Source organism: Stomoxys calcitrans, chromosome 4, assembly GCF_963082655.1.
Source record: "Stomoxys calcitrans chromosome 4, idStoCalc2.1, whole genome shotgun sequence".
Classification (NCBI taxonomy): Eukaryota; Metazoa; Arthropoda; class Insecta; order Diptera; family Muscidae; genus Stomoxys; species Stomoxys calcitrans.
The window spans coordinates 183,561,323-183,588,164 of NC_081555.1; the positions used below are offsets into that span (position 1 = coordinate 183,561,323).

The following is a 26,842-nucleotide window of genomic DNA, read 5'->3' on the forward strand; positions in this document are numbered from 1 at the left end:
GGTACTGTGCCATGTAAAACTTCTCTCCAAAGAGGTGTTGCAATGCGGAAAGCCGTTCGGACTCAGCTATAAAAAGGAAGCCCCTTATCATTGAGCTTAAATTTGAATCGGACTACACTCATTGATATGTGAGAAGTTTGCTCCTGTTCCTCAGTGGAATGTTCATAGCCAAAATTTGCATTTTTTATTGTTGGCTCGGGTGGACGAAAAATGTAATTATCATGTCCGCCTACGACGCTGAACGCCTGTGTTCGAATCCTGGCGGGAACATCAGAAAATTTTTAAGCAGTGATTATCCCCTCCTAATGCTGGCGACAGTTGTGAGGTACTTTTCCATGTAAAAACTTCTTCCCAAAGAGGTGTCGCTCTGCGGCACGCCTGGCTATAAAAAGGAGGTCCCTTACCATAGAGTTTAAACTTTAATCGGACAGCGCTCATTGATATGTGAGAATTTTGCCCCAGTTATTCCATCATGGGCAAATTTGCACTATAATTACCTAATGTAACGAGTTACAATACAGGGCTTATTTTGTCATTCGTGGGAATTTGACAACCGATCATTCCCACATAAACCGATCCCTAGACAGCTTCTTATCCTGTACACGTCATTGAGACATCGCGTGGCATTAGTTTCTTTATAAATTTATGATAATGATAAGAGGCTTGGATTTTAAAGTGTTATCGCATTTCTATTTCAATCAATTCAATTTGGTTTCCACTTAAGCTTAGTGTCACTCCTAATGATAATTGTAAGCCGGCTGCGTCACTGCCTTCAGCCCTCAATTGCAAGATGGCCGGGGTATATTTTTGCTTATCATCTACCAAAAAGACATTTTATTAATTTAAAACCAAATCAAGAACGGAAAATCTTCGCCGACAGGAAGGCTATCACCATCATCAACATCATCGTCATCATTCACAATGAATTTAGTTCCGCCTAAGCACTCCTTGTGCTCATCATAAATCATTGGTGATTTAAAGAAATTTATTATCTACTCCAAAAGAAACGGAAAGAAAGCAGCCAAGGAAGTTGTTATGCCAAATATTTATTTGTCGTTGTTGTGGGTATATTTTATTCGGTTTTGCAATAAAAGTCTACAGCTAATTGTTTCATTCTGAACTGCGTCATGTGTGCCAAATTCCACAATAACCAAATTCATGCTAAAACTAAAGACTGCAAAATACCGCCGTACACAGTTATTGGTATGGATTCCACAAAAATTCAAGATATCGATCCATAACACCATGCAATAAATCGTATTGAAATTACATGTCGGCTGTATATGTAAATAATGTTAATTTAACAATGGTTTAAACTTGAACTAATTCAATATAATCTCCTTGAAATGTCGAACTCTTGCATTTGAATACCCTTCACCATAAGATGGGGGTATACTATATTTGTCAGTCTGTTTGTAACACCTCGAAATATGCGTCTGAGACCCCATAAAGTATATATATTCTTGATCGTCATGTCATTTTAAGTTGACCTAAATGGACCAAATCGGTCCATGTTTTGATATAGCTGCCAAATAAACCGATCTTGGGTCTTGACTTCTTGAGCCTCTAGAGGGCGCAATTCTCGTCCGATTTGATTTTAAATTTAGCACGAAGTGTTTTGGTATCACTTCCAACAACTGCGCTAAGTACGATTCAAATCGGTTTATAATCTGGTATAGCTGTCATATAAACCGATCTTGGAACTTGACTTCTTGAGCTTCTAGAGGGCGCAATTCTTATCCGATTTGACTGAAATATCTCACGTGGTGTTTGGGTATCATTTGCAACTACTTTGCTAAGTATGGTTCAAATCGGTTCATAATCTGTATAGCTGTTATTTAAACCGATCTTGGATCTTGACTTCCTATCGCCCGATTTCGCTTCTTGAGCCCCTTCAAGGCGCAATTCATATCCGAATTAACTGAAATATTACCCAATGACTTCTAATATGGCCTTCAACATTCAATTTACTTATAGTCCGAATAAGAAGGACCGCTCCTAAATTATACTTAAACATCTTTCGCTTAATTACCATATTGGATAAGTGGAACCGAGGGTAATTCTAGTAGGTTTATATAAAAAGTATGGCACATTTTTAACGTTCGCGTTCTCCGTTTATTTCATATTCGATTGTATTGTTGCGTTATGTTTGTAGTCATATCCTTTATTGAATTGAAAATTGGAAATATTTAATTGGACCAACTTTTTTTTGGCTGCAGATGAAAAACCAGTAAAGGCAAAAGTCGGGCGGAGCCGATTGTATAATACCCTACACCTATAAATTGGGGCAATAGATATATGTATATCAGAGCTATATCTAAATTTGAACCGACTTTTTTCACATAAGTGCGAATGCGGTGATAAATATATATGGGAGCTATATCCAAATCTGAACCAATATTAATGAAATCTTGCAAATAGGTTAAGATCAGTATTAAAACTATCCGTGCCAAATTTTGTGTACTACGGTCATTTAAGTCCAAATCGGCGAAACATATATATGGGAGCGAAAACCAAATCTGGACCGGTTAGGTCAATGTTAGCAACAAAACAATCCGTGCCATATTTTGGGCAGATCAGTTGAAAATTGTAGTTATTACGGCCATAAAAGTGCAAATCGGGCGATATATATATATGGGAGCTATATCTAAATCTGAACCGATGTTGGTGAAATTTTGGGGATATGTTAAGATCAGTAACAAAACAATCCATACCAAATTTTGTGCAGATCGGTTGAAAATTTTAGTTACCACCGCTATTAAAGTGTAAATCGGTCGATACATATATATAGGAGCTATATCTAAATCTGAACCGATTTCGATGAAATATTGCTCAAATGTTAACATCAGTAACAAAACAAGCCGTGCCAAATTTTATGCAGATGGGTTGAAAATTGATACATATATATGGGAGCTTGATCTAAATCTGAACCGATTTTTACCAAAATCAATAGCGTTCGTCCTTGGGCCAAGAAAGTGACATGTGCAAAATATAGTGAAGATTGGACAACAAACACGAGCTGTTCCTTGATAACAAGAATACATGGACTCACCGACGGACGGACAGAAGGACATGGCTAAATCGAATCAGAACGTGATTCGGAGTCATTCGCTATATCTATCAATGGGTCTAGCTCTTCTCCTTCTTAGCGTTGCAAACAAAAACACAAACTAAAATACCCTGTACCACAGTGGTAATGTAGGGTATAACAAAGATTACTTATTTGAAGGCTATGTCGCATAAAAGTCCAATACTCCCATATCGCATAGGAGTTAGTTAACCCCCATCCTATCTGCTGGACCAGGACAATACTACAGGGTAGCTGACGCAAGTACTACCTTTTTTTTGTGAAAATCTTTTTTATTGACTCAAATGACAAAAATGTGGGGAAGTAATTAAAATTTCAGAATTTATGAAAGTTTTGTGCGATATGGCCATCTCTTGCCTCGACTATGTTCGGTCAAAAAACTAGTTGCAGTTTTCATACTTTTTAGTCCTTATCTTTCATTTCATTTATTTATTTATTTTTTTAACAACATTAAATCTAATAGGTATAGTACAGCCTTATAATAACACTCATATATCCTTCTTGCCCTCTAAAATATCGAATGGCACCTGACTAATTTGATAGACACTGTGTGAACGGAATAAAGTGCGCAACATGCTTTTGTTTCCATTCTGGTTTGCACGTGCTTTATGTAACGGTGTCAAGTCTTGTTGTTGTCTCCGACCGAAATGCTTGCGTGCTCACGGCTTCAAAGCATGTTCCAAATTGTTTTCCCGATTATAAGTCGTATTTTTTAGGTGCCCCGGTAGCCATGTTGATAGTGTGTTTGGTTTGCCAGTGCGGGGGTTGTGAGTTCGATTCCCACCGGAGACCTTGGTCTGTCGCTACTATGGTGTGATAATGGACTAAAAATTGTCTTAGTGAGTGTACTATGACGCCCGGCTCGATGAAAACTATTTGAGAGTGGACATCGGCCGTCACAACTGCCCATACAATCACTTAAAATGGAACATTACTTCTGGTGGTCTTTCATAGACTCGATCAGTTAACGTATTGCTCAATAGGGAAATTTTTCTCGTCAGAGATCACAATGTTTGGAAATTCATCACATTCCTGTAAACACAGTAACTCTTTTTGTTACAACAACAACAAAAAGGAGTTTGTTGTACACTGAGACGGAAGCCTTTGCCGACGAACGACTTCATCGGGTCAATCCGGTTGGTACAACCAGCTGCCATGGAATTGCGTTTAGTTCATTGCTTGGTGTAAGATCGTATGCCTTATGGAACTTGTAAGGCTTTACCTTGAGCTCGTTTTCGAATATTTTTCTAAAATGTTGGATCTTCGCCAAAATATTTTCACATCTTTAGCCGTTTGATTGCCACTACGATCATGTATTTCATGGATCACCGACCACCTTCATGTATTTCATGGATCACCTACAGTACCGTTATAACGATTTACTGTGTGTCGTTATAACGATTTACTGTGACGTGCTTGAGTTCGCCAACAATAGCCGGTTGTGATTTTCCGGCCAGATATATAACACAACCCCACTTTTAGACTTGAAATCCATCCCGAATATCTTTTAGTTTAAATAAATTCATAACCAATTGCTTTGGGCATGTAATTGCCGTTTTCCAGTGTGAATTTGGTAACACTTCGTATCACCTATCCTGTAGTATAAATGGCGGACAAAATTCTACTGAAAGGCGGATAGGAGCAATTGCATAATTTAGATTATATTGCAATTACATATAGGCTTTCTTTTCTTTTGAAACGTTTGTACTCTTTCATAGTTTAAAATTTGTTGCGTTGGGACGGTGGCTCATTTGCCAGGTGCCATTTAAAAGCAAAGTCTTCATGATACTTAAAATCATTGCATGAAATTGCAGCAGTATCAACCCAATTGTTATATTTAAAAGTGATGCCAACATATTTCAAATTGGAGACAATTTAAAGGCCGCTGATTTAAATTAGCATTGCGCCATGTATACACAATTCTGGATGCAAATATATTCGAAAACATTAAAACATTTTTCAGCGTTAAGAATCCCTTAACCAATACCGGTAACATTAAGCGACATTTTACCAAGTATAACAAATGAGCTATGGAAAACTATTTTTTATCCTCCACCATAGGAGGGGGTATACTAACAATGTCATTGTGCTTGTAACACCTAGAAATGTCGGTCTAAAACAACGTTAGGTATATATATTCCAAATCGTTATAACAGTTTAAGTCCCATATAAACCCATCTTCCGATTTTACTCCTTGAGCCTCTAGAAAGCACATTTTTATCCGATGATTTATGCTGTCTATGGGGATTTTTTTAATTTCTGTCCATAAAGAGAAATCGTGTAAAGAACTTAACAAATGTGATCCATGATGGAGTGTATATAAGATTCGGCCCAGCCGAACTTAGCATGCTACTGCTAGTTTATAGAAAAGTTGAAAAATGTAGATTTGTATGTCGCATAGTTATCATTGTTTGTTTGCTACGCAGTTAACTTTGATTTGGTGTCTTCTAAGAAAACTAAACAAGGACAAAACTGCCACAACTTGAAGTAAAAAAAAATGTCACTCAACTATTTGAATAGAACATAAAGTTGTATTAAGATACATCTCATGGGTCCTGAAATTGCTTCTTAGGTATTTCCCAAGTTATTTGCTTGCTTACTTGCTATCCAGTGAGACATTTACTTTCCTTGAAAAATAAACACTTTAGCTCAAGTGTCTACAAACTCAAATCTAGTCGAAGCCATGGACTTTAGGGCTATAGAAAATTTACAAATATAATTTATAATTTCAAATAAATTTTACATTTTAATAATGCTGTTGCATTTGCAATTTGTAAATGCTGCTGCTTGAGCCGATTCCAGTGCAGGCAGCGTTAAATTGGGTTTAAAGAGCTTTAAATATTTGCCAGGCTTTTTTGCATTTCCGATCTGGAAAATTGTCCGGAAGATTGAACAATGGCAGCAGACATCTGCTTCTGCTGTGGCTTGCTTCAGGCGTTACTGTTGCTGCTGCTGCTGCAAATGTACGCAATATAAAATACTTAATTAAATGTTAATTAAGTTCAAATATACGGAACAATTGACGGCATAATTAATTGGCAACTCCTGCTACTGAAATTGACAAACTTACTTACTTTTCTCTGCAAGCCTTTAGCAAGGCTGATAGCCATGCTGGTGATGGAGGTGGTCGCATGGCTGTTAAAGTCCAACTACAAGTTTGCATAAAATGATAGTTATCTACAAGGCACAAACACATACACATAGACTTGGAACATAACAAAACACATACATACACATTTACTAGCCGCACCATGTTGTACACAAAGTAGTAGAAATATTCATGGATTGCTGTATGTACTGCATGTCTAGCTCCTATGCCCTTCCGTGCGAGGCTAATAGCAATGCTTGCTAGGATATTAAGGTCATTTTGTTAACAATTTCCGCACAAAAGAAATTAATCGCTTTAAAACTACGCTGCATTTAATTCTCAATCAAAATATTACACAGGACCCCGAGAGCACACAACACACAGATACTAGGTTTGGTTTGCTATGAGCGCGAAAGGGGTGACAAGGCGCTGATGCACAAGCATTTTAAAAAATGTTCATAGCAGGACAACAGACAGTATGGTGCCCGACAAACATACTGGATCGATAGAGCAATAACAAACACTAGATACAGTCAGCACCAATCTACGCATAGACACACACATACACTGGAGGTCAAAATATTGGGTTGCCCAAAAAGTAATTGCGGATTTTTTAAAAGAAAGTAAATGCATTTTTAATAAAACTTAGAATGAACTTTAATCAAATATACTTTTTTTACACTTTTTTTCTAAAGCAAGCTAAAAGTAACAGCTGATAACTGACAGAAGAAAGAATGCAATTACAGAGTCACAAGCTGTGAAAAAATTTGTCAACGCCGACTATATGAAAAATCCGCAATTACTTTTTGGGCAACCCAATAGTACATAATGAACAACTGTGGTACCAGTTATTGTAATGCTAATTGGCGCAGTACTTCGCAACACCCCAAAAAATTCCTAGATTGTGATAACTTTTAGGATTTGTTACACTCAATTTAAAGAACTCATAAAAGGCTTTTTTTTAACCCAATTTTATCGAAATTTGGGACAGGGATTTGCCCCTTGACACTCGTGCTAATATTAAAAAAAATAAAAATTTACGCATGAACATTATATTGAGGAAGCGCGGGGTAACTTCTCTCATATCAATGAGGGCTGTCTGAACGACTTGCAGCAAAACGACACGAATTAATTACACGGCTGTGTATCTAAGGTAAATACCTTCCAAGTGTCGCCAGCACTGTGAGATGATAACCAGCGTCGAAAAATGTTCAGATGTTTCTGCCGGGATTTAAAGCCAAGCATTCAGCGTCAAAGGTGGACATGCCAATCTCTGAGCTACGGTGGCCCCTATAGTAATATACAGTTGCCATTTAAACCTATCTCTTGCTTGAACTTAGGAAGCGCAGATAGGTCTGGTCAAACCAATTTTGAATTTTATGACTTCCCCTACAATGCAGTTAGTATTTTTATTAAATGTATAAGTAAAAAGAAGGGTTCTAAGTAAATTAAAAAAGGAAAATATTTCGACACTAGATGCTAATGGAATCGACATTATATGCTAATGGAATTAATACCTACGGATTTGAGCGTACATGGCTACACCACAACATACGTTTCGCAATTCTGGTACTGTCCGCAGATTTTAAACATTTATTTACATTTTTTGGCTAAAAACAAAGCTAACTTAATTTGAAAGTATGAAATTTATTGATTGACGGAAATATTTTATTCTTATTTATGTATGTTTTTGTACCCACCTCCATGGGATGGTGGAAGTGTCACTAACGGCCAAACGAATAAAAATATCCACTTGAAATTTTGCACAGGCACTTCTTGTTGATGTAGGGATTGCTTTATCATTTCAGGTTTGGATATAGTTTCCATATAAACCGATCTCCCAATCTGAGTTCTTGAGCCTCTAGAAGCGGCCGTTGTTGTCCGATTTGGCTGAAATTTTGCACGAAATGTTCTTTTGGTGCGGTCCAAATCGGTCATCAACCTGATATAGCTTCCACATAAATTGATTTCCCGATTTTGTATCTCAAGTCCCCTGGAAACCGCAATTATTTCCCGATTTGGGTGAAATTTTGCATGGAATGTATGAATAAGACTTCCAACATCCACACTCAATAAAATTTTTATTCGAAACAACAAAAATGTTTGCTAAAACAGCAGTTTTTATCTGATGAAAATGGAAAAGCAGACATTACTGTTGTTTCAGCAAACATAGGGCTGCTGTATTAGCAAACATTTCTTACGGCTATTTCAACTAACAAAAAGTGCAGTTTTGAGTACACAAGTGGTTGCCTGTTACTTGTTTAGGCATATTTTAGAAATTTTGTTGGAAGAGATGATTTTAATTTGTGAAATGTTACTGTAAAGAAGCTACCTGATCCATCCATTGGTATACATTTCGAAATGTGGCTGAGCTAGATCGCATTTTTTGTTATTGCTCTACTAGTGTGCGCCAAAACTGGCCAAAACTGGCATGGCCTTTTGTTTCTAAATTTAAAGAAAAAAGGTTATGGAAAGTATACATTCATCCACTGAAAAACACATTTACATATGTGCTCTAATTTGATACCCTCCATCATAGGATGGGGGTATACTAACTTCGTCATTCTGTTTGTAACACCTCGAAATATGCGTCTAAGACCCCATATAGTATATATATGCCATGTCCGTCCGTCTGTCTGTCGAAAGCACACTAACATTTGAAGGAGTAAAGCTAGCCGCTTGAAATTTTGCACAAGTACTTCTCATAAGTGTAGATCGGTTGGGATTGTAAATGGGTCAAATCTGTCCATGTTTTGATATAGCTGCCATATAAACCGATCTTGGGTCTTCTTGAGCCTCTAGAACGCGCAATTCTTATCCGATTTGACTGAAATTTTGCACATATTGTTTTGATATCACTTCCAAAAACTGTGCTAATTATGGTTCAAATCGGTTAAAATCTGATATAGCTGCCATATAAACCGATCTCGGGGCATAGTTGGATATAACTGCCATGTAGACTTATGCATGTCATAATTTAAGGTCTCGGGCCCATTACATTCGTTGGCAATGAATGGTTCAGCACTGGTCCACTTCGTCTACCAAACTGTGTCGATTGGACAATAATTTGATATATCAGAATATACAGGGTAGCTGACTCGAAGTGTCACCAAGTTCACACTGCTTTTGACAGACGAAGTGACATGGCTAAATCGACTTAGAATGTCAAGGTTGTCAAAAATATGTGCTATCTATGGTCTCAGTTCAATATTTCGAACGGAATGACGAGGTTGTAAAAAATGTCTTTCGTGATTGAGTTCAAGCGTAATAAAGTGATTGTGCTATATTTGGCTGGAAAATCCTAACCGGCTATTGTTGGCGTACTCAAACACATCAATGTGAACAAAAAGATTGGGTATTGCAAAATAAATTTTTATAATGATACGACATGGTGGTGGGCAATGAAGGCTCGAATACAATGGTTAAAATCTTAAAATATCCCATAAACAAAACATATACAAATTAAAAAACGAGCCAATGTAAAACCTTGCGAGTTCCAAAAGCCACACGATCTTACACCGAAGCAAAAAAAAGTTAGACTCGAACGTGGTGCGTTTGCACGAACGTGGTGAATTTTCGAATATCAAGTTCTCTGATGAGAAAAAATTCCCAATTGGGCGACGATGACGCTTTCCAATGGTAAAGGTAATACTGGCGTCAAAGTAAATGCGACTCATCCGGAAAACTTTTGGAAGCTGCTTTGAAGCCGCGGGCACTAAAATATTTCGATCAAAGATCGAGAACGTACCAACAAGACTCGGATCCGTGTGACATTAAACACCAGTGAACCAAGAATGACCAAAAAATTTTCCAATTCGCCAAATGCCGATCCTATGAACTTTTCTATCTGGGCCATTTAGGAGATCAAGGTAAGCTCAATAAGCCATGGCAGTATGGATGCACTGAAGAAAGCCATTATAAGGGAATGGGCCAAAATACCGAAATACCAGCGGATTACATTGTGCAGCTTGTAACTCGTTTTTTGATCGACTCAGAGCAATAGTCAAGTAAAAGATGGTCACATCGAGCAAACGTTAATGGATTCTAAAATTGAGATTACTTCCACATAATTTTGTCATTTGAATTAATAGAAAATATTTTCACACAAAAAAAAAAAATGTGGTCGTTTGAATTGGTTACTGATCGTGTCAACAACCTTACAAAAAAACGTCTTTGTTTCATACTCGTATAGGCTTAGTTTTCTTATGATTGCAATAGGTTAGATGCATATCCTTAGAGGTGGGTATCTCAAACATATTTATTTAATATTCCTTTATTCAATATTCCTCATTGTCTGGCATATGATATTTATATTACAGTTTTATAGGATTCACTTGAAACAACTAAATTCCGTTAAGTTCATCTCGTAGAGGAATATCTAGTTTTTACACGCATATTTATGTTAGACAAGTTTGTACTTGACTGTTCGAATGCAAATGTCTGTAGGCAGCTGTGAATATTTCGTTTGGAAATTATGTTGCAGTGAATTACACTCAAGAGGAAGCAATTTAATTTACACAGCGAATTCGACTTAAAAAAAAAAAACTGAAAACTTAATTGATTAAAAAACTGTTCTTGATTAATTATTTGGGGAGCAACTATTTGAATTTTTCACAATGAATTTTCATTCTCGTGCCGCGAAAGTTTTACGGGATGTTCAACGAAATTACTGCACATGAAATGGGAGGGTACTAACAACCGCACACAACTTACCATCATACAACGTTCCCTGCCAATTTCTCGACATTGGTCATGCATGACCTCGATGGCATGGTTCCATTTCTGCATACACTGCCGATAGCTGGTTAAGTCAAAACCAGTGATTGTCACCTTGCGTGAAATTATCGAATGAACTGTGGCTCGCCCATCCCGTACCATAAACAGGAATTTGGCCTAAAACCAAGAAGTGGAATAGAAGCACAAAAAAAAATACAAACAAATTAAGAGATTTCACCACATGTGTGTAAGGAGGGTGAGTTAGGTGGAACTTACATTGGGAAAGAGCTCTATCACATAGGTGCCCATTTTTAGGGTCAATGGGTCTTTGTTACAAAGCCGTGGTGCGGGATCGCCATGCTTTGCTATGATCTCTAAGCAGAATTGAGCAATGGCACTGTTCATGACTTCTTTGGTTATGCCTGCTTCTACCAGTCGCAACGACTCCTTCTCTGACTTAAGCCAATGCGAGCGGAGTTGTAGTATTCTAGGAATCACACGAGTTTCCTGGCCACATCTGGAAAAGAGAAAACCAAGTATAGGTCGTTTAATAAGAATGCGAATAAGAATATATTAATGATAACAAAAATGCAATTGGTAGACATTTTCCAAAGAACTACATATATCAGACGCAGACTATTGATAAGGTGAACTTGAAAAATGTTTGTCCTAAATCAAAAGATTCGTTGTTTTCCAGTTTATGTCTGTCAAATATGAAAAGAGCACATATTCGTATTCCTCATGTACAATATTTGTCATATTTGTTGCCCACTCATTGCCCACATATTAGCAAACATTGTCTGCTCTTTGGAAGTAGGTAATTTTGTTGCCATTAAAACTGCATTTCTAGTGTTATAACAAAAGGTTTGTAATTACTGAATAGCAAGCTAACTGTTAAAAAGTGTGTTGTTTGCTAAAAATATTACTCAACAGAAGAATCTATGACAATTGTTTGGCACAGAATACCTGCCTGTTGAAAGTAAATACACACATGCATGGAGACTGAATGGTTATGTACACTTGAGAACAAGACGAATGCACCGATTTACCAATAGCTGCTGTAGGTTAGATACACATGGAATAAAGTCGCCCGTTCTGGCTTGGCTTCTTCTCATAAATTGAAGTGGACTTTTGTAAACATATGAACACTAGTTAAAGTAATAGCTTGACAATGAAAGTGTTTAATAAAGTGAATATAAAATTTGTAATTTATTTATTTACACCCGCCCAACAAGAATATAAGTGCGGGTAATATTGGGTTGCCCAAAAAGTAATTGTCGGTAATATAGTAGTAATATAGTCGGCGTTGACAAATTTTTTCAACGGCTTGTGACTCTGGAATTGCATTCTTTCTTCTGTCAGTTATCAGCTGTTACTTTTAGCTTGCTTTAGAAAAAAGTGCGCGAAATTTTGTTTACATTTGTTTGTTTGGCGTCAATTTTAATATGGGTACCACATGTATTGAAAGAAATTCATTTAACAAACCGAATCAACGCTTGTGATATGCACCTTAAACGCAATGAATTCGATCCGTTTTTAAAACGAATCATAACTGGAGATGAAAAATGGATTGTTTACAACAACGTTAGTCGAAAACGATCATGGTCCAAGCATGGTGAACCAGCTCAAACCACTTCAAAGGCTGATATCCACCAAAAGAAGGTTATGCTGTCTGTTTGGTGGGATTGGAAGGGTGTGGTGTATTTTGAGCTGCTTCCAAGGAACCAAACGATTAATTCGGATGTTTACTGTCAACAATTGGACAAATTGAATACAGCCATCAAGAAGAAGCGACTAGAATTGGTCAATCGTAAAGGTGTCATATTCCACCAGGACAACGCTAGACCGCACACATCTTTGGTCACTCGCCAAAAACTCAGTGAGCTTGGCTGGGAACTTTTGATGCATCCACCATATAGCCCTGACCTTGCACTATCAGACTACCATTTATTTCGATCTTTGCAGAACTCCTTAAATGACAAAACTTTCGGCAATGATGAGGCTATAAAATCGCACTTGGTTCAGTTTTTTGCAGATAAAGGCCAGAAGTCCTATGAGCGTGGAATACTAAATTTGCCAGGAAGATGGCAAAAGGTTATCGCACAAAATGGCAATTATATATTTGATTAAAGTTCATTTTAAGTTTTATTAAAAATTCATTTACTTTCTTTTAAAAAATCCGCAATTACTTTTTAGGCAACCCAATATCTCCAACAATTGTACATAGTAAACACTTAAAACTAAGAATCTATAGCTATACAATACATCACAGATTTTGAATAAATAATTTACTAACGGTAAAAACTAACATTTGTGGCTTTGGAGATTTGAATATAAAAGAAAAAACAAAAATTACTTTATCAATTAAAGAGGAATTAATAGACTTATTTGATCCGAAAAAGAAATTAAGGTAAGTATATAAGAATAAAAATAAACAGATGAGTCATAAAATTCATCAACCTAATGCAGTAAAATGTTTCCAAAGTCTGGTTTTAAATGTTGTCGTGTTACTGAGTATTTGCAGATCGTTATGAAGTGAGTTCCAGAGACGTACAGCGAATATGAACGTATGCCATTCAGAAACAAGCCTCTGATGAATTTTGGTAATGATTTTTTCACCTCTAATAGATCTGGCGAAATTAATGAATCCATACAGATATTGTGGTGCCTGCGTGTAGATCAGTTTATGCAGGCAAGTTAGCGACCTCAGGTACAACAAGTGCTGTAAGGAGACGCATATAGGGATAAAGAGTATTCAGGGATGGAGTGGCGCCGTCTCAAGCCAAATATATAACGAATAACGCTATTAAAAAAGGTGTTTAGCTTACGTCTACTTACCGAGTCGCAATTAGCTTTAGAGAATGCCAAGAAAAAGATAAGTCTTTGCCAAAAGAGACCTAACCCGCAGCGGAGTAACCCAGAATATCCCTACCCAACGAATGAATATCCCTAACCAACGACAGAGATATGATTACTCCAAGTCAGAATGCTATTAAAAACCACGCCCAAGTTCTTTGCATGAGGAACGATTTCCAATCTAGCGTCGTTAATGAGTATACCGACATTACATGAAAAACGAAAAAACAACACACTTGGACTTAACAGCGTTGAGACACAGGCCATTGGCTTTCGCCCACGTGCTGACTCTTGACAGATCATGAATAAGCAAACGTATATTTTCAGCAATCTCATCCCTCGGACTGCCGATATATATCTATACATCGCCAGCGTACATTTGTACCTCACAATAATACAATTGACTCGCCAAGTCGTTAGTGTACAATGAAAAGAGAACAGGACTCAGAATTGATCGTTGAGGAATACTTTTTAAAACAAGCAGAGGCGACGATACAGAAGACTTATAACTGACGGACTGAGTGCGGTGTGACAGGTACAACAAAATAAGACGAACGAAAGATGTCTCATCTTATCACATAACAAGGAATGATCCACAGTGTCAAATGCCTTAGAATGGTCAAGAAGAACAAGGAAATTTATCTTGTTATTCTCCAAATTGACCCTGATCCTCTCAGTAACCTCTGCCAAGGCAGCTACGCAGCTGTGGTTAGGACGAAACCCGGACTGTCTCACATATAACAAAGAGTTTTCGTAGACTAAGGACGACATTTGCAAATATAGCAATTTCCCAAAGACCTTTGACAAGTAACAAAGAATCGCAATTGGTCTATATGCCTTGGAAATAAAATCCTTTTGAAAACATAGGTTACTTGACTAATAATAAGGGGGAGCAAGAGTCTTACAAATCTAGGATCAATGCCATCAGATCTGACAACATCTGAATTATACTTTCATCAGATCAGATCAAAAAATAACTGTTATTATAATTTTTTTAAAAAGAATTTATTTATTCATCCATAACTTTTTTGTTCCCTTCAAATTATTACTAGCATCGTCCTGTAACTCACCGAAGTAATGATCTCAGATCCATCAAAGTATACGAGGTATGATAAAAAAAAACCTTAATTTAAAATTTTTCAAAAAATATTTATTTGGTCAGCAATAACTATCTTGTCCACTTCACAGTAATTCACTCAGATATTTGTTCCAACTTTTCCCATTTTTCCAATCCTTTAAACACATCTGAAACGAGCTTTTTGGTTACACAGTTGTAGTTTCTTTGATCCATTTTTTTCGAATAGTAAAAAAACGAAGAGCACACCGAAACACGACTAACCTCGAAAACAAACTGACAATCCAAAATGTCTGATATTACCAACATATATAATATACACCAACAATACAGAAAAAAATGGGAAAATCGAACATACGTAACTCACGAAATTTGAAAATAACGCCTATTTTTCTGATCAGATCTCGTACACGTATGTTAGCTAAAAAAATGCCTGCACTCCTAGCAGACCAATATGTTAGTTATTGTAGCAATTATGTTTCATCAGTTCAGCGGTAACATGTATCCGTTATTTTAGAAGCTTTTGTAGTTGAAATAGAAGATTTTGTTAGCTAAAATAGCCGAACGAATTGATTGCTATAACAAAAGCCATATGTTTGCTAAAAATGCAGTCATGTCTGCTTTCCAAATTTCAGCAGATGAAAACTGCTATCTCAACAAACTTGTTTTGCTATTTTAAATAATAAATTTCATTGTGTGCACTTTTTTATCCACTTTTCTTTTTTTACCTTACAGAAAAAATGTCATACTCAAACCTACATCCGGGTTTCATTTAAAATTTTATATGTATCAGACGGTTGGTACAATTCCTTTAGAAATGGAATATTTGAAAGTAATACAAGAGATACTTGACGTCTGATAGCATCTTTAAACTTTGGTAAGGATATCCAATTTTACAATTTGTTATAGTGAAGGATTTATTGCTTGAAATAAAAGAATTTTCATTATAAATGGTAGTACATTAGCTCCTCAACTTCGATTCTTACTATGAAATCATCTGGGGACTCATAAAAGCTAAACTGAAGATTTGTTTATCTGGCCCGATTCCCACCAGTGGCATGAAAATGGATTACAAATTGCCAAAGTGAATCTGTAACGGGTTGCCACTAAAACGTTACGTTACGTATGTATGTGTATCCTCAAAGCTCCAAGTGTTCAAAGTGAAATAAAATAAGAAATAAATCTCGGAAGCCACATTACATAGTTTTTTAGTGTGGTTCACAGTTTCTTTCAACTTGATAACATTTAAAACAAACACAAATCAATTAAATCTAAAAACTAAATTTTCGTAGAACGTGGCTTTTTCAGATGAAAGATATCTATTTTAGAAAATGTTAAATGAAATTATGGCAGGTATGCCAAATTAACCTGGAAGGAATAATTGAATCTTTGGGCTGGCGTACAGATGCTATTGTTCAACAATGAAATTCCAATTTAATTTGTGTTCGAATGTGACAATCAAAACCAACCGTGGTGCTCTCCATTCGAGTCGATGGTATTGGAAAACAGAAATGAACTGAAGCGCATATCATCAAAGGTATTGACCACATTCCAACGCGAAAGGCTGAAACGCCAGAGAGGTGCAAGAAAAGTCGTCATTCTTTGGTAGATGGTAAACTTTGGCTCTTGCCGTTTGCTTTAGCTGATGATTTGTTTTGGAGCAAAGAATATGCTGTCTTGGGAACAATAGACCTTAAACAAGCATTCACGGGGGATTTTGGAGAACAGACGTTCCTTTGCTAAATGTAGAAGTGAATAGAAAGAAATATGCTGAAAGGCGCACCAAAGACAGCAAATAAACATAGCAATGAACAAGGCTCAGCAGCATCAACCTAAAGCGAAAAGAGCCATTTCCGTTGTCTATCCTTGCACGCTTCCCTCATCTCCTTTCACTTACTCATACAATGGCATAGAGTAAATAGAGTACCCCAGGAACTCAGGCAGGCAGGCTGTGCTTCCATTCAAGTTCTAATGCAAAGCAAGACAAGAGCATTCAGACTTGCACGGGAAAGATGGTGACAGAACAGCAACAGCACAGAACATTCCGAGAAAATAAAGCCAACAAGAAAACAGAAAAAAAAAGAATAACACAGAGCACAACACAAAACAGGAATCCTTTCAATTGAATGGCACAGCAGCTGAGCTCAATGTGTTTTAATGGTCTGTTTGGATGCTTCTCCTGCTCCTGTTCCGTGCGGCTGCTGGCGCTTCCCTTCTCGTTATTTTCACACAATCACACGCTCTTGAAAATAATAGGGCAGCTCGTTTATAAAAAAAAAAATCAAAAATACACGACCTAATATATATATTTTTTTGAATTTCAATTTATCCTTCGTCGCATACTCATACCATCATAGAATTTCTTTGATCCATCTAAAAATTAAATTGAAAAATATTAATTTTTCTTTAGTGTTTTGTTACGCAATCCACACTAATATACACTGACATCATTTATGGAATTTTTATCCGCATTTATCCAGCTATAAATATACCCTACTCTGGGTAATCATAAATGTTATTTATTGCCGATATTATAAGCAGGCCAGCAAAATGTTTATAAATATTGTCAAATATTTCATGAATGCTCGCATCTTTCTTCTTCTGTTTTCTTTTTTGTTTTGAAAGGCTTCGTTGCACATTTTTTATTACCAGGTCATTAATGTGACATATGGGAAAAATCGCAACTCCCTATCAAAGACCACAACACCACTCACAATTTATTCCATTGCGTACATTGATGCATAACATAGAAAAAAAAAAATGTGAAGCAAAGTAAAATATAGAAACCATCAAGAGAAGGACATAGGGAATGCCCTACATCAATAGATAGAGCCACACAAAATAAGAAAAATATATTTGAATTGAAATCGGTATGTTGAACGGTAACAACCTTATTTTACCATACAAATGATTTCAAATTCTGTATTTTTCGAAAAATCTTATAACTGAATCCAGTAGCACCTCGAATTATTCATCGACAGCTTCATAAAGTCGTAAAATCATGTCCGTCCGTCCATCAAAAGCACGCTTACTCTCAAAGGAGTAAAGTTAGACGCTTAAAAGTTTACACAAATACTTCATATTAATGAAGTTGCAAATGGGCCAACTCAGTCCATGTTTAGACACCAAAGCATTATCATTTCTTTTCATTTTCACAAGGCTCTCCAGATTTGAGTTCGTGCGATTTCTTTTTATGGGGTTTAGATCTGGTTTATCGACCACGGACCGCATACCACATCCCAAGAACAATAGTCGAGACGCCACACTATGGGCGAAATGATAGATTTAACGCCTCAAAACTTGTGGCACTAAGGGTAATTTATGTTTCGTTCTGCTAATAATTTTGTTTTTGATTTTGATAAAATTTTCAATTTTTTTTTATTTTTGGGTTTTTGTGAAAGTTGCAAGAATTTTTCATATTTTGAAAGATGCTTTTATACATATCGCCATTTATACATAGTCATTCTAGTCTAGTTATTCCGTTTACACCACCTTGAAAAATGTCGTAGAATCTATAAAATGCATATATTCTTGATCGTCTTGATATTTTGAGTAGATCTGGCCATGTCCTTCCGCTCAAGCATTCCAATAGTTCAAAAATAAGTACTTATGCCTAGACAAGTTGTCAAAAAATAATGACATATGATCTTAGCTGAATGTTGCTTAAAAATAACTACTTAAATTCAAACATGTTCGCGCCTTTCCCCACCACCATGTTCTCAATGCTCAGTTTCTTTAAAGAAGACAAACTTTACCTTCAATGCAGCCGAGACTTGAACCAAGAAATTCTATTTATAGATTATTCTAACACATGGGAGTGATTTTAGAAGTTTTGTCACACAGAGAGGAGATTAGAAGATTTACAATGCAAAGGTCCCGAGTTCGAATTTTGGACCAGCAAAATGATTTTGAAATTTTTAATTTATTTAAAATTACGCCCACAGCATGCGGAACAATCAACAGATTTGTGGGGAGGTAGAAAAGATAAAAAATATTTTTATACCCACCACTATAGGATGGCGGTATACTAATCTAGTCATTCCGTTTGTAACACGAATTTTTGATTTCGACCCCATAAAGTATATATATTGTGGATCGTCTCGACATTCTGATTTGATTTAGCCATGTGCGTCCGTCCGTCTATCGAAATCACGATAGCGGTTGAGCGAGTAATGCTAAACGCTTGAAATTTTGCACAGATACTTCTAATTGATGTAGGTTGTTGGGGATTGCAAATGGGCCATATCGGTTCAGATTTGGATATAGCTCCCATATAAACCTATCTCCCGATTTGACATCTTGAGCCCTAACAAGCCGCAATTTGTGTCCGATTTGGATGAAATTTTGCATGTGGTGTTATGTTATGACTTCCAAAAACTGTTCCAAGTACGGTCTAAATCGGTCCATAACTTGATATAGCTTTCACGTAAACCGAGCTCCCGATCATCCTTGTTCGATTCCTAGAAGAATGTAGAAAAAAATAAAATTATGCCCTTCAACTAAATTTATTTTGTATAAATTTATAGCAGAATCCATGGTCGTGGGTTCCGAAGATTCGGCTCGGCTGAACATGTAGTGTCGCTTTGCGTATTCCTGTTGATAACTCGTTATATATATCAGCAGCTAGTAAATCTAAGGATAATGAGTTATCCATTATTTAACATGCCAAAAATAATGACATGTACTTACCAAGTGATATTAAAAATATAGATCAACAACGCTATTTTCCCGAAAGCCTATGGTCTCCTCTGGAAATGCCTAGAAAATTGTTTACCGCTCAGATCAAAAGTTAAAAAGTAATTCAAAATATTTTATTTTTTGCATGTAGATCCCGAATCCCTAGAATGCGCATGTTTTATCTGATTTGGCTGAAAAATTGCACATGGGGTTTAGTAATGAGTTCCAATATCCGTTCTAAGTATGGTCAAAATCTGTATAGCTCCCTTACCAAATGCAAGTCATGGTATAAAATTCGGCCTAGTGTAGCATATGCAATGCAAATTTTGCCCATGAACATTCCATTAAGGAACAGGAGCAAACTTCTCACATATCAATGAATGCAGTCCGATTCAAGTTTAAGCCCAATGATAGGGGGCTTCCTTTTTAAAGCCGAGTCCGAAAGGCGTGCCGCTGTGCGACACCTCTTTGGAGAGAAGTTTTACATGGCATAGTACCTCACAAATGTTGCCAGCATTGGGAGGGGAAAACCAGCGCTGAAAATTTTTTCTGATGGTCTCGCCAGGATTCGAAACCAGGCGTTCGGCGCTATAGGCGGACATGATAACCTCTGCGCTACGGTGGCCTCCAATTTTGTAATATGTAAGTTACCAAATCAAAGTCCAGCGCCCATAACTTTAACTTAGCTGCTTAATTTCAGTTCCTTGAAAATGGTTGAAATCTTTTTTTTTTTTTGAAATTATGTGAAAAATTATTGAATTAAATTTCAATGGTTATGTTTAAGAAATAAATGGTAATCGTGAACCCGACTTTTATTTATTTTTTTTTCTTAAAGAGTAAGACAGCCTTCGTTCTAAGTCGCATGCTTGAATCCTAATCAAAACAAAATGCGAAAAGTTTTAAATAAAATAGACTAACCAGAAAATGCTCACCCTTTCATTAGCCAGTTTTAATGCTTTATCATTATGGAGCTCTAAAAAACAACTGTGCTATAACATGATCTAATCTTTTGTATATGTACTGCGGAACTTCATTCAAAGATGTATGGAGTTTCCAACAAATCATGTGTGTGTGTGTGCGTGCATCCCTGACTTGTCACACAGGCTGGATATTATTTTTACTCTCCAGAAAAATAAAAAAAAAAGAATTACAGCGGTCAAAAAAAGTATTCATCATTCAATGTTTTTTTTTTAATAAGTCTGCAAAAGACAATTGGAATAAAAACATATTAAACTAATGATGCAGTAGTGCTTGTGTGATATATATGTACACAATTTCATTGTTTTTAAAGAAAAAAATAGTATTTATTGGAACAAAAAGGGCCATTTTACAGCTGAACACAAAAAATTAAACAAAAAAAGTATTCATCATTGCAAAAAAACAAAAAAATAAATAACATAATTTAAAAAAATTAATACTTTGTTATTCGACCACCGCGTCTTATAACTTCTTTTAAACGGTTTGACATCGATTGGACTAATTTAGCGGTTATATTTTGGTCTATATTAGTCCATTCCTCCATTATCACCTGTTGCATTTGACTCTTGCTCGAAAAATTGCGCGTTCTCAATTTGCGTTCGAGATGTTCCCAAAGATGTTCAATTGGGTTCAAGTCGGGACTTTGAGGAGGAGTTTTAATGACTTTGGGGCAGTTATACAGCATCCACATCTTGGTATTTAAAGCAGAATGTTTGGGGTCATTATCTTGATAATATTGAAAGTTATTACCAAGCCCAAGTTTTACAGCACTATCTTTTAAATTCCTCTTTAAAATGTCAATGTAATACTTATGATCCATTACTCCATTAATAATTTCAAGATTTCCCGCTCCTGAAGCCGCCATACACCCCCAAACCATTAAACCACCTCCACCATGTTTTACAGTAGCAACTGTGTTTCGTTCTTCAAGCTCTGTATTTGGTTTTCTGTACACTATGACCTTTCCATCGCACCCAAAAAGATTAAACTTGCTCTCGTCTGCAAAAATGACTGTTTTCCAAAATGATTCGGGCTGTTTTACATACATTTTTGCGAAGTTTAGCCTTTTCACTCGGTTTATTTTATTTATAAAGGGCTTCTTACGTGCAGTTCTTCCTCTGTAACTATGCCTTTTGAGTGTATTTCGAATTGTTTGTGTAGTAACTTCCTTCCCTAAATATTCCATAGTGTTTTTACGAAGAATGGTCGCATTTGTCTTCGGAGTTTTCTGAACTTGCCGCACTAGCCAACGCACATCTCCAACTGAAAGTGCTTTTGGTCGACCAGATCTTGGTTTATTGTCAACAGATTTCGTTTCTGTCCACTTTCTGATGATGGATTGTATAGTAGATCGTGGTCTATTTAATATTTCACTGATAGTTTTTTGAGTTAAACCATTCCTGTGGTGTTTTATTATCAAAACTTTTACCTCATCAGAAACCTCGTTTTGCTTACGACCCATTTTGACAAAAACTATATTTTCAATGAAATTAAATATTTGCTGTCAAGGGCAAAGCCTCCTTTACTAAATAAAACAGAAAAGGGGGATTCCCAAATAATATTTGAATTTGACTTTGATGATAACACATCAATGATGAATACTTTTTTTGTTCTGTTTTTGGTGTTATTATATAAAATTGCATTTTTTGCGCTAATTAAATTTATTTTTTGAATTTATTTTAAAACATATTACGAAAAATAAACTATTGCATAAAACTGCATTATTTGTTTACTTTAAATTTTCTTCAATTACCCAAAATAAGTGAATTTATTATCAATTTTGCTAATGATGAATACTTTTTTTGACCGCTGTATGTATTTCTTTATGTCTAGATTTATCTATGAATGGGTTGAAGTCTACTTCCTGATAGCATCAATAGGCCCGTCCACCGCCGCCGCCGCCACAAAGGATACGGTGCTCTTGCTGTCGTTTAAGACTAACTGCCATTTTCCCCCTCTTTTTCCGGTATTTACTCAGCGTTAACAGAGAGTGACACTTTTATTAGATTTTGTTTATCTTTCGCACACCCACACCCACATCTATCCGGCATTGAAGCATATGTATGCATATACTTACATATCATCTCAAATGTGCTAATGTATGTATGTTTTAGTAGGTGGCGTGGCATGGTGTGGTGTGGTGTAATATGGTGGTGTCGCATGGAGACACTCTCCCACTCATTCATACGCACATACATACATATGAATATATGACATTTCATAAAAGTGCTTTCATCATTCGCCTTTATTAGATTTACAATCCATATTTACACACTTTGTTTTAACTTCGATGTTTCTTTTTGCGCTGCTGCTGCTGCTTTTGTTTTCTTTTTTTTTCTTTTTCTTTTTGTTTGTTGATGTGTCTCTTTTTATTTTTGCCCCTTTCAATTCATAATCTTCGCTGAGACAGGGTTGGATTTCAAATGCTTTTAAGGACATTTTGAATGGCGAAAGCATTCAGTGGCAACCGGAGATGGCGGCAAATACTTTCTGGAATAAATTTACAGTTAAGGCGATAATACGTAAACTCTAATGCATTTATCCCTTCGGAAATGTATGTTATCCTTTAAATACATTTTCTGTTCATAAGAGAAATCTCCGGAGATAATCGAGAATATTCTGAATTCATGCAACCAAATATATTTTTGAAGACAAAAAATTTAACAAGCTTAATGGAACTTAATTGGTATTGTATAAACATTTCACTAGTGTTATATAAAACATTTTCTGCTGTTTTCATATGCTACATGTTATAAATACTTTGAGATGTTGTATATTTCACCTTATATTTGAATTTTTTTGAGTTTCAAAAAGCATTTATGTCAAATTTTCTAAAACACAATAATTAGTAAAATCATATATATGCTTTTAAATCAAAAATATGTGTGTAAAATTGTCACAAATGTACATAGACATGTAGGAAATATGTTAACAATTGTTTAGAAGTTCAAAAAATTTAAACATTTTCCTGCAATGTTAAAAAAAATTTATTATGAAAACAGCAAAAAGTGCTTGCTGATATCAGAAAACTTCATTCTTATAATTTTTATAGCTAATCGTAATCCACTCCTCTAATTCCCATTCTATTGATAGTTTATCTAAAATGTTTATATCTTCACTTTTAAATGACTTTAATTAAAACAAAAATGTTATGATCGAGTTAAAAGTCCGTTTATTAGTATTTTAAGAAAAGACTTGACTTTATATGGCCAATGTCAATTCGTACTCTACTCCTAAAACCCCTTTATTTGATACCAAGATTGACGGCACTTGATATACTTGGTCCAAAAAGTTGGATATCAATTCGTACGCTGCTCTGAAATATCTTGAATGTGAACCTCATATTGTCTAATTAGGTTACATGTGCATTAAGTCCTTTTGGGGTTTAGGCTTTCCGTAAGATGAATCCATATTTTAATGTCTGGTTGATACCATACTTCTAAATCCCCCTCAATTGAGTCCAATCTTATCATGATCGTTGGTTTTAGAGGCTGGGATGACCCCCAGGCACATGACGTTATATTTATATGTCAGATTCGCGATACCTTCCATTTGAGACACCACATTGCTTTGATCACGCCTTTCGTCGCATTACCTCGAACAACCCCAAAGCGGACATGTACTTTTTCGGTATATTCGTGGAAAGGCGACCTACCACGTATCCTGTTTTTTCATCACAGAATCTTTATTCACTGCGAACATTTGCAGAAAATAGATTACGTTGTCTATATGGACATACAAACAAAAAGAAATATTTTTTTACATAATAAAGACATGAGCCCATCACATATTGCAAAATACTGCATCCTCTCCCCTACTTCTTTAAACTGTCCACCAATTATTTCATTCATTGAGTACATAGTATTGCCACACAATTAATCACTTTGACTGAGCAGAATCATTTATAATTGGCTATCTTTTTATTTTCACTTTTATGTTTAAATAAAATAAGTGACATCCATAATAAAATAGGAGGCCACCGTAGCGCAGAGGTTAGCATGTCCTCCTATGACGCTGAACGTCTGGTTTGAATCCTGGCGAGACCATCAGAAAAAATTTTCAACGGCGGTTTTTCCCTCCTAATGCTGGCAACATTTGTGAGGTACTATGCCATGTAAAACATCTCTCCAAAGAGATGTCGCACTGCGGCACTCCGTTCGGACTCGGCTATAAAAAGGAGGCCCCCTTATCGTTGATCTTAAAACTTGAATCGGACTGCACTCATTTATATGTGAGAAGTTTGCCCCTGTTCCTTAGTGGAATTTTCATGGGCAAAATTTGCAAGTGACACCCATCCACTTACTGCATACGACCTGTACTGTGCTCACAAAATGTTTTGTCTTGTTGTGTAGGCTCCCAATAGATATACATACAAACAACAACAAATTGCAAATGCCACACAAAGCCGAGTCTTTAAAAATTGGCTGACCAACATGCCGAGTACGGCTACGCACATCGCACTCTCACAACACACTCACCGACTATAAATAGTGATACTTTTTCTCTCGCACGATTTTTTTTTCTCTCACCACTTATACTCCCACCGATGGGTTTGCATTCCAACCCATAACAAAAGCATTAGAAAAAAAACCAACAACAATTTCTTCTTCTTCTATTGAAAATTAATTTTTCATTTTAATGGCTTTTCTTTAAGAAAAAATTATTTTCTTACATATTCGGCGCTTCTCTGGAAAAATATCTTTCGATTGATGCCCAATTCATTAAAATTCATTTAGCCGTTTGGGATTAATACGTATCACAAAATCGACTTTAGGGTGGGTGATTTTTAGCTATTATCTTTTCGGCAACACTGGTTTAAACAGCTCACACACGTTTCGTGTTTTGTTTCACTATCAAACATCTTCAGTTTGGTCTATAATTTAATAATAAATCGTCTTACAAACGAACAACGCTTGCAAATTACGGAATTTTTTATCAAAATGCGTGCTCTGTTAAGAAATTTCATCGCGCGCTTCTTCCATTCCATCGACGATGCTCATTTTTGTCTCAATGGGTACGTAAATAAGCAGAATTGTCGATTCTAGAGTGAAGATCAGCCAGAAGCATTGCAAGAACTACCAATGCATCCAGAAAAAAGTCACAGTTTGGTGCGGTTTATGGGCTGGTGGTATCATTGGACCGTACTTCTTCAAAGTTGATGCTAATTGTAACGCAACTGTGAATGGTGAGCGCTTTTTATTTTTTATATTTCAAATCAAATCAATAATATCTTGTGATGTAAAGCTTTATTTAGTGTATTACACACCTTTTTAATTGCATACCCTCAAAGCAATTCCACTCTTTTTGTTTGCTCATCTTTAACATAAAATGCGTAAACATTCTCTAAAACTTTTTACATTTATAAGCAAACACCATTTTAAGCCTACACATAAATAATAATGCCAAAATAAAAACTCCCATATCTTTGAAATACTAAGAGACTACTTTTATGAGCTCGAACCTGTCAAAACTTTTTCAAATGTTCCATTCACAAACAGTGAATAAACTCTTATGCATGAGACACCTCTCATTAAATTGAAAAATGGCTTTCGTGTTTTCCTTTCATTGTGACATTTTTCCTGCATATTTTCTGAAAACACAAAATATATGCAATTAAAAATGCTTAAAAATGAAACCATTCAAAAAATACTTCAACTTAGGATTCTCCTACGTATATGGCACACTATGCCACGAAAGGAAACCAAGGCAATGATATTTTAGGCCTATGGCTTTTGAATGAAATTTAATTTGGGACCCTGTGAGGGGACGTGAACTTTGCATTGTGGAGCAGTTTAAAGTCTATACAAATATTCACTCCTTTGCTCGTAACTCGTTACTTTTGTGACACTATTAAAGGTTTATGATGTTTATTCAGTTTCTAAACTCTTTCTTTGGCAGGCGGGTCTTTTTTTCTGGTGTCTCTTCTTCTCTATTCCTTTGGTATTTTGCTAAGATTGCAGTGATTTTAGAGTGAAGATCAGCCAGAAGCATTGCAAGAACTACCAATGCATCCAGAAAAAGTCACAGTTTGGTGCGGTTTATGGGATGGTGGTATCATTGGACCGTACTTCTTTAAAGTTGATGCTAATTGTAACGCAACTGTGAATGGTGAGCGCTTTTTATTTTTTATATTTCAAATCAAATCAATAATATCTTGTGATGTAAAGCTTTATTTAGTGTATTACACACCTTTTTAATTTCATACCCTCGAAGCAATTCCACTCTTTTTGTTTGCTCATCTTTAACATAAAATGCGTAAACATTCTCTAAAACTTTTTACATTTATAAGCAAACACCTTTTTAAGCCTACACATAAATAATAATGCCAAAATAAAAACTCCCATATCTTTGAAATACTAAGAGA

At 36.0% G+C, this 26,842-nt stretch overlaps 1 protein-coding gene across 1 annotated transcript in view; it reads right to left on the reverse strand.

Annotated features, from left to right (window-relative positions):
• The window catches only part of LOC106087975 (protein-tyrosine sulfotransferase), a 100,322-nt gene that overhangs the window by 21,962 nt on the left and 51,518 nt on the right, over nucleotides 1-26,842 (reverse strand). Inside the window, exons 3-4 of the mRNA XM_059367839.1 lie at nucleotides 11,169-11,409; nucleotides 10,890-11,069 (exon numbers count right to left, since the gene is read on the reverse strand). Coding sequence (XP_059223822.1) covers nucleotides 10,890-11,069; nucleotides 11,169-11,409 — 421 coding nt within the window. The remainder of the gene's footprint in view (nucleotides 1-10,889; nucleotides 11,070-11,168; nucleotides 11,410-26,842) is intronic.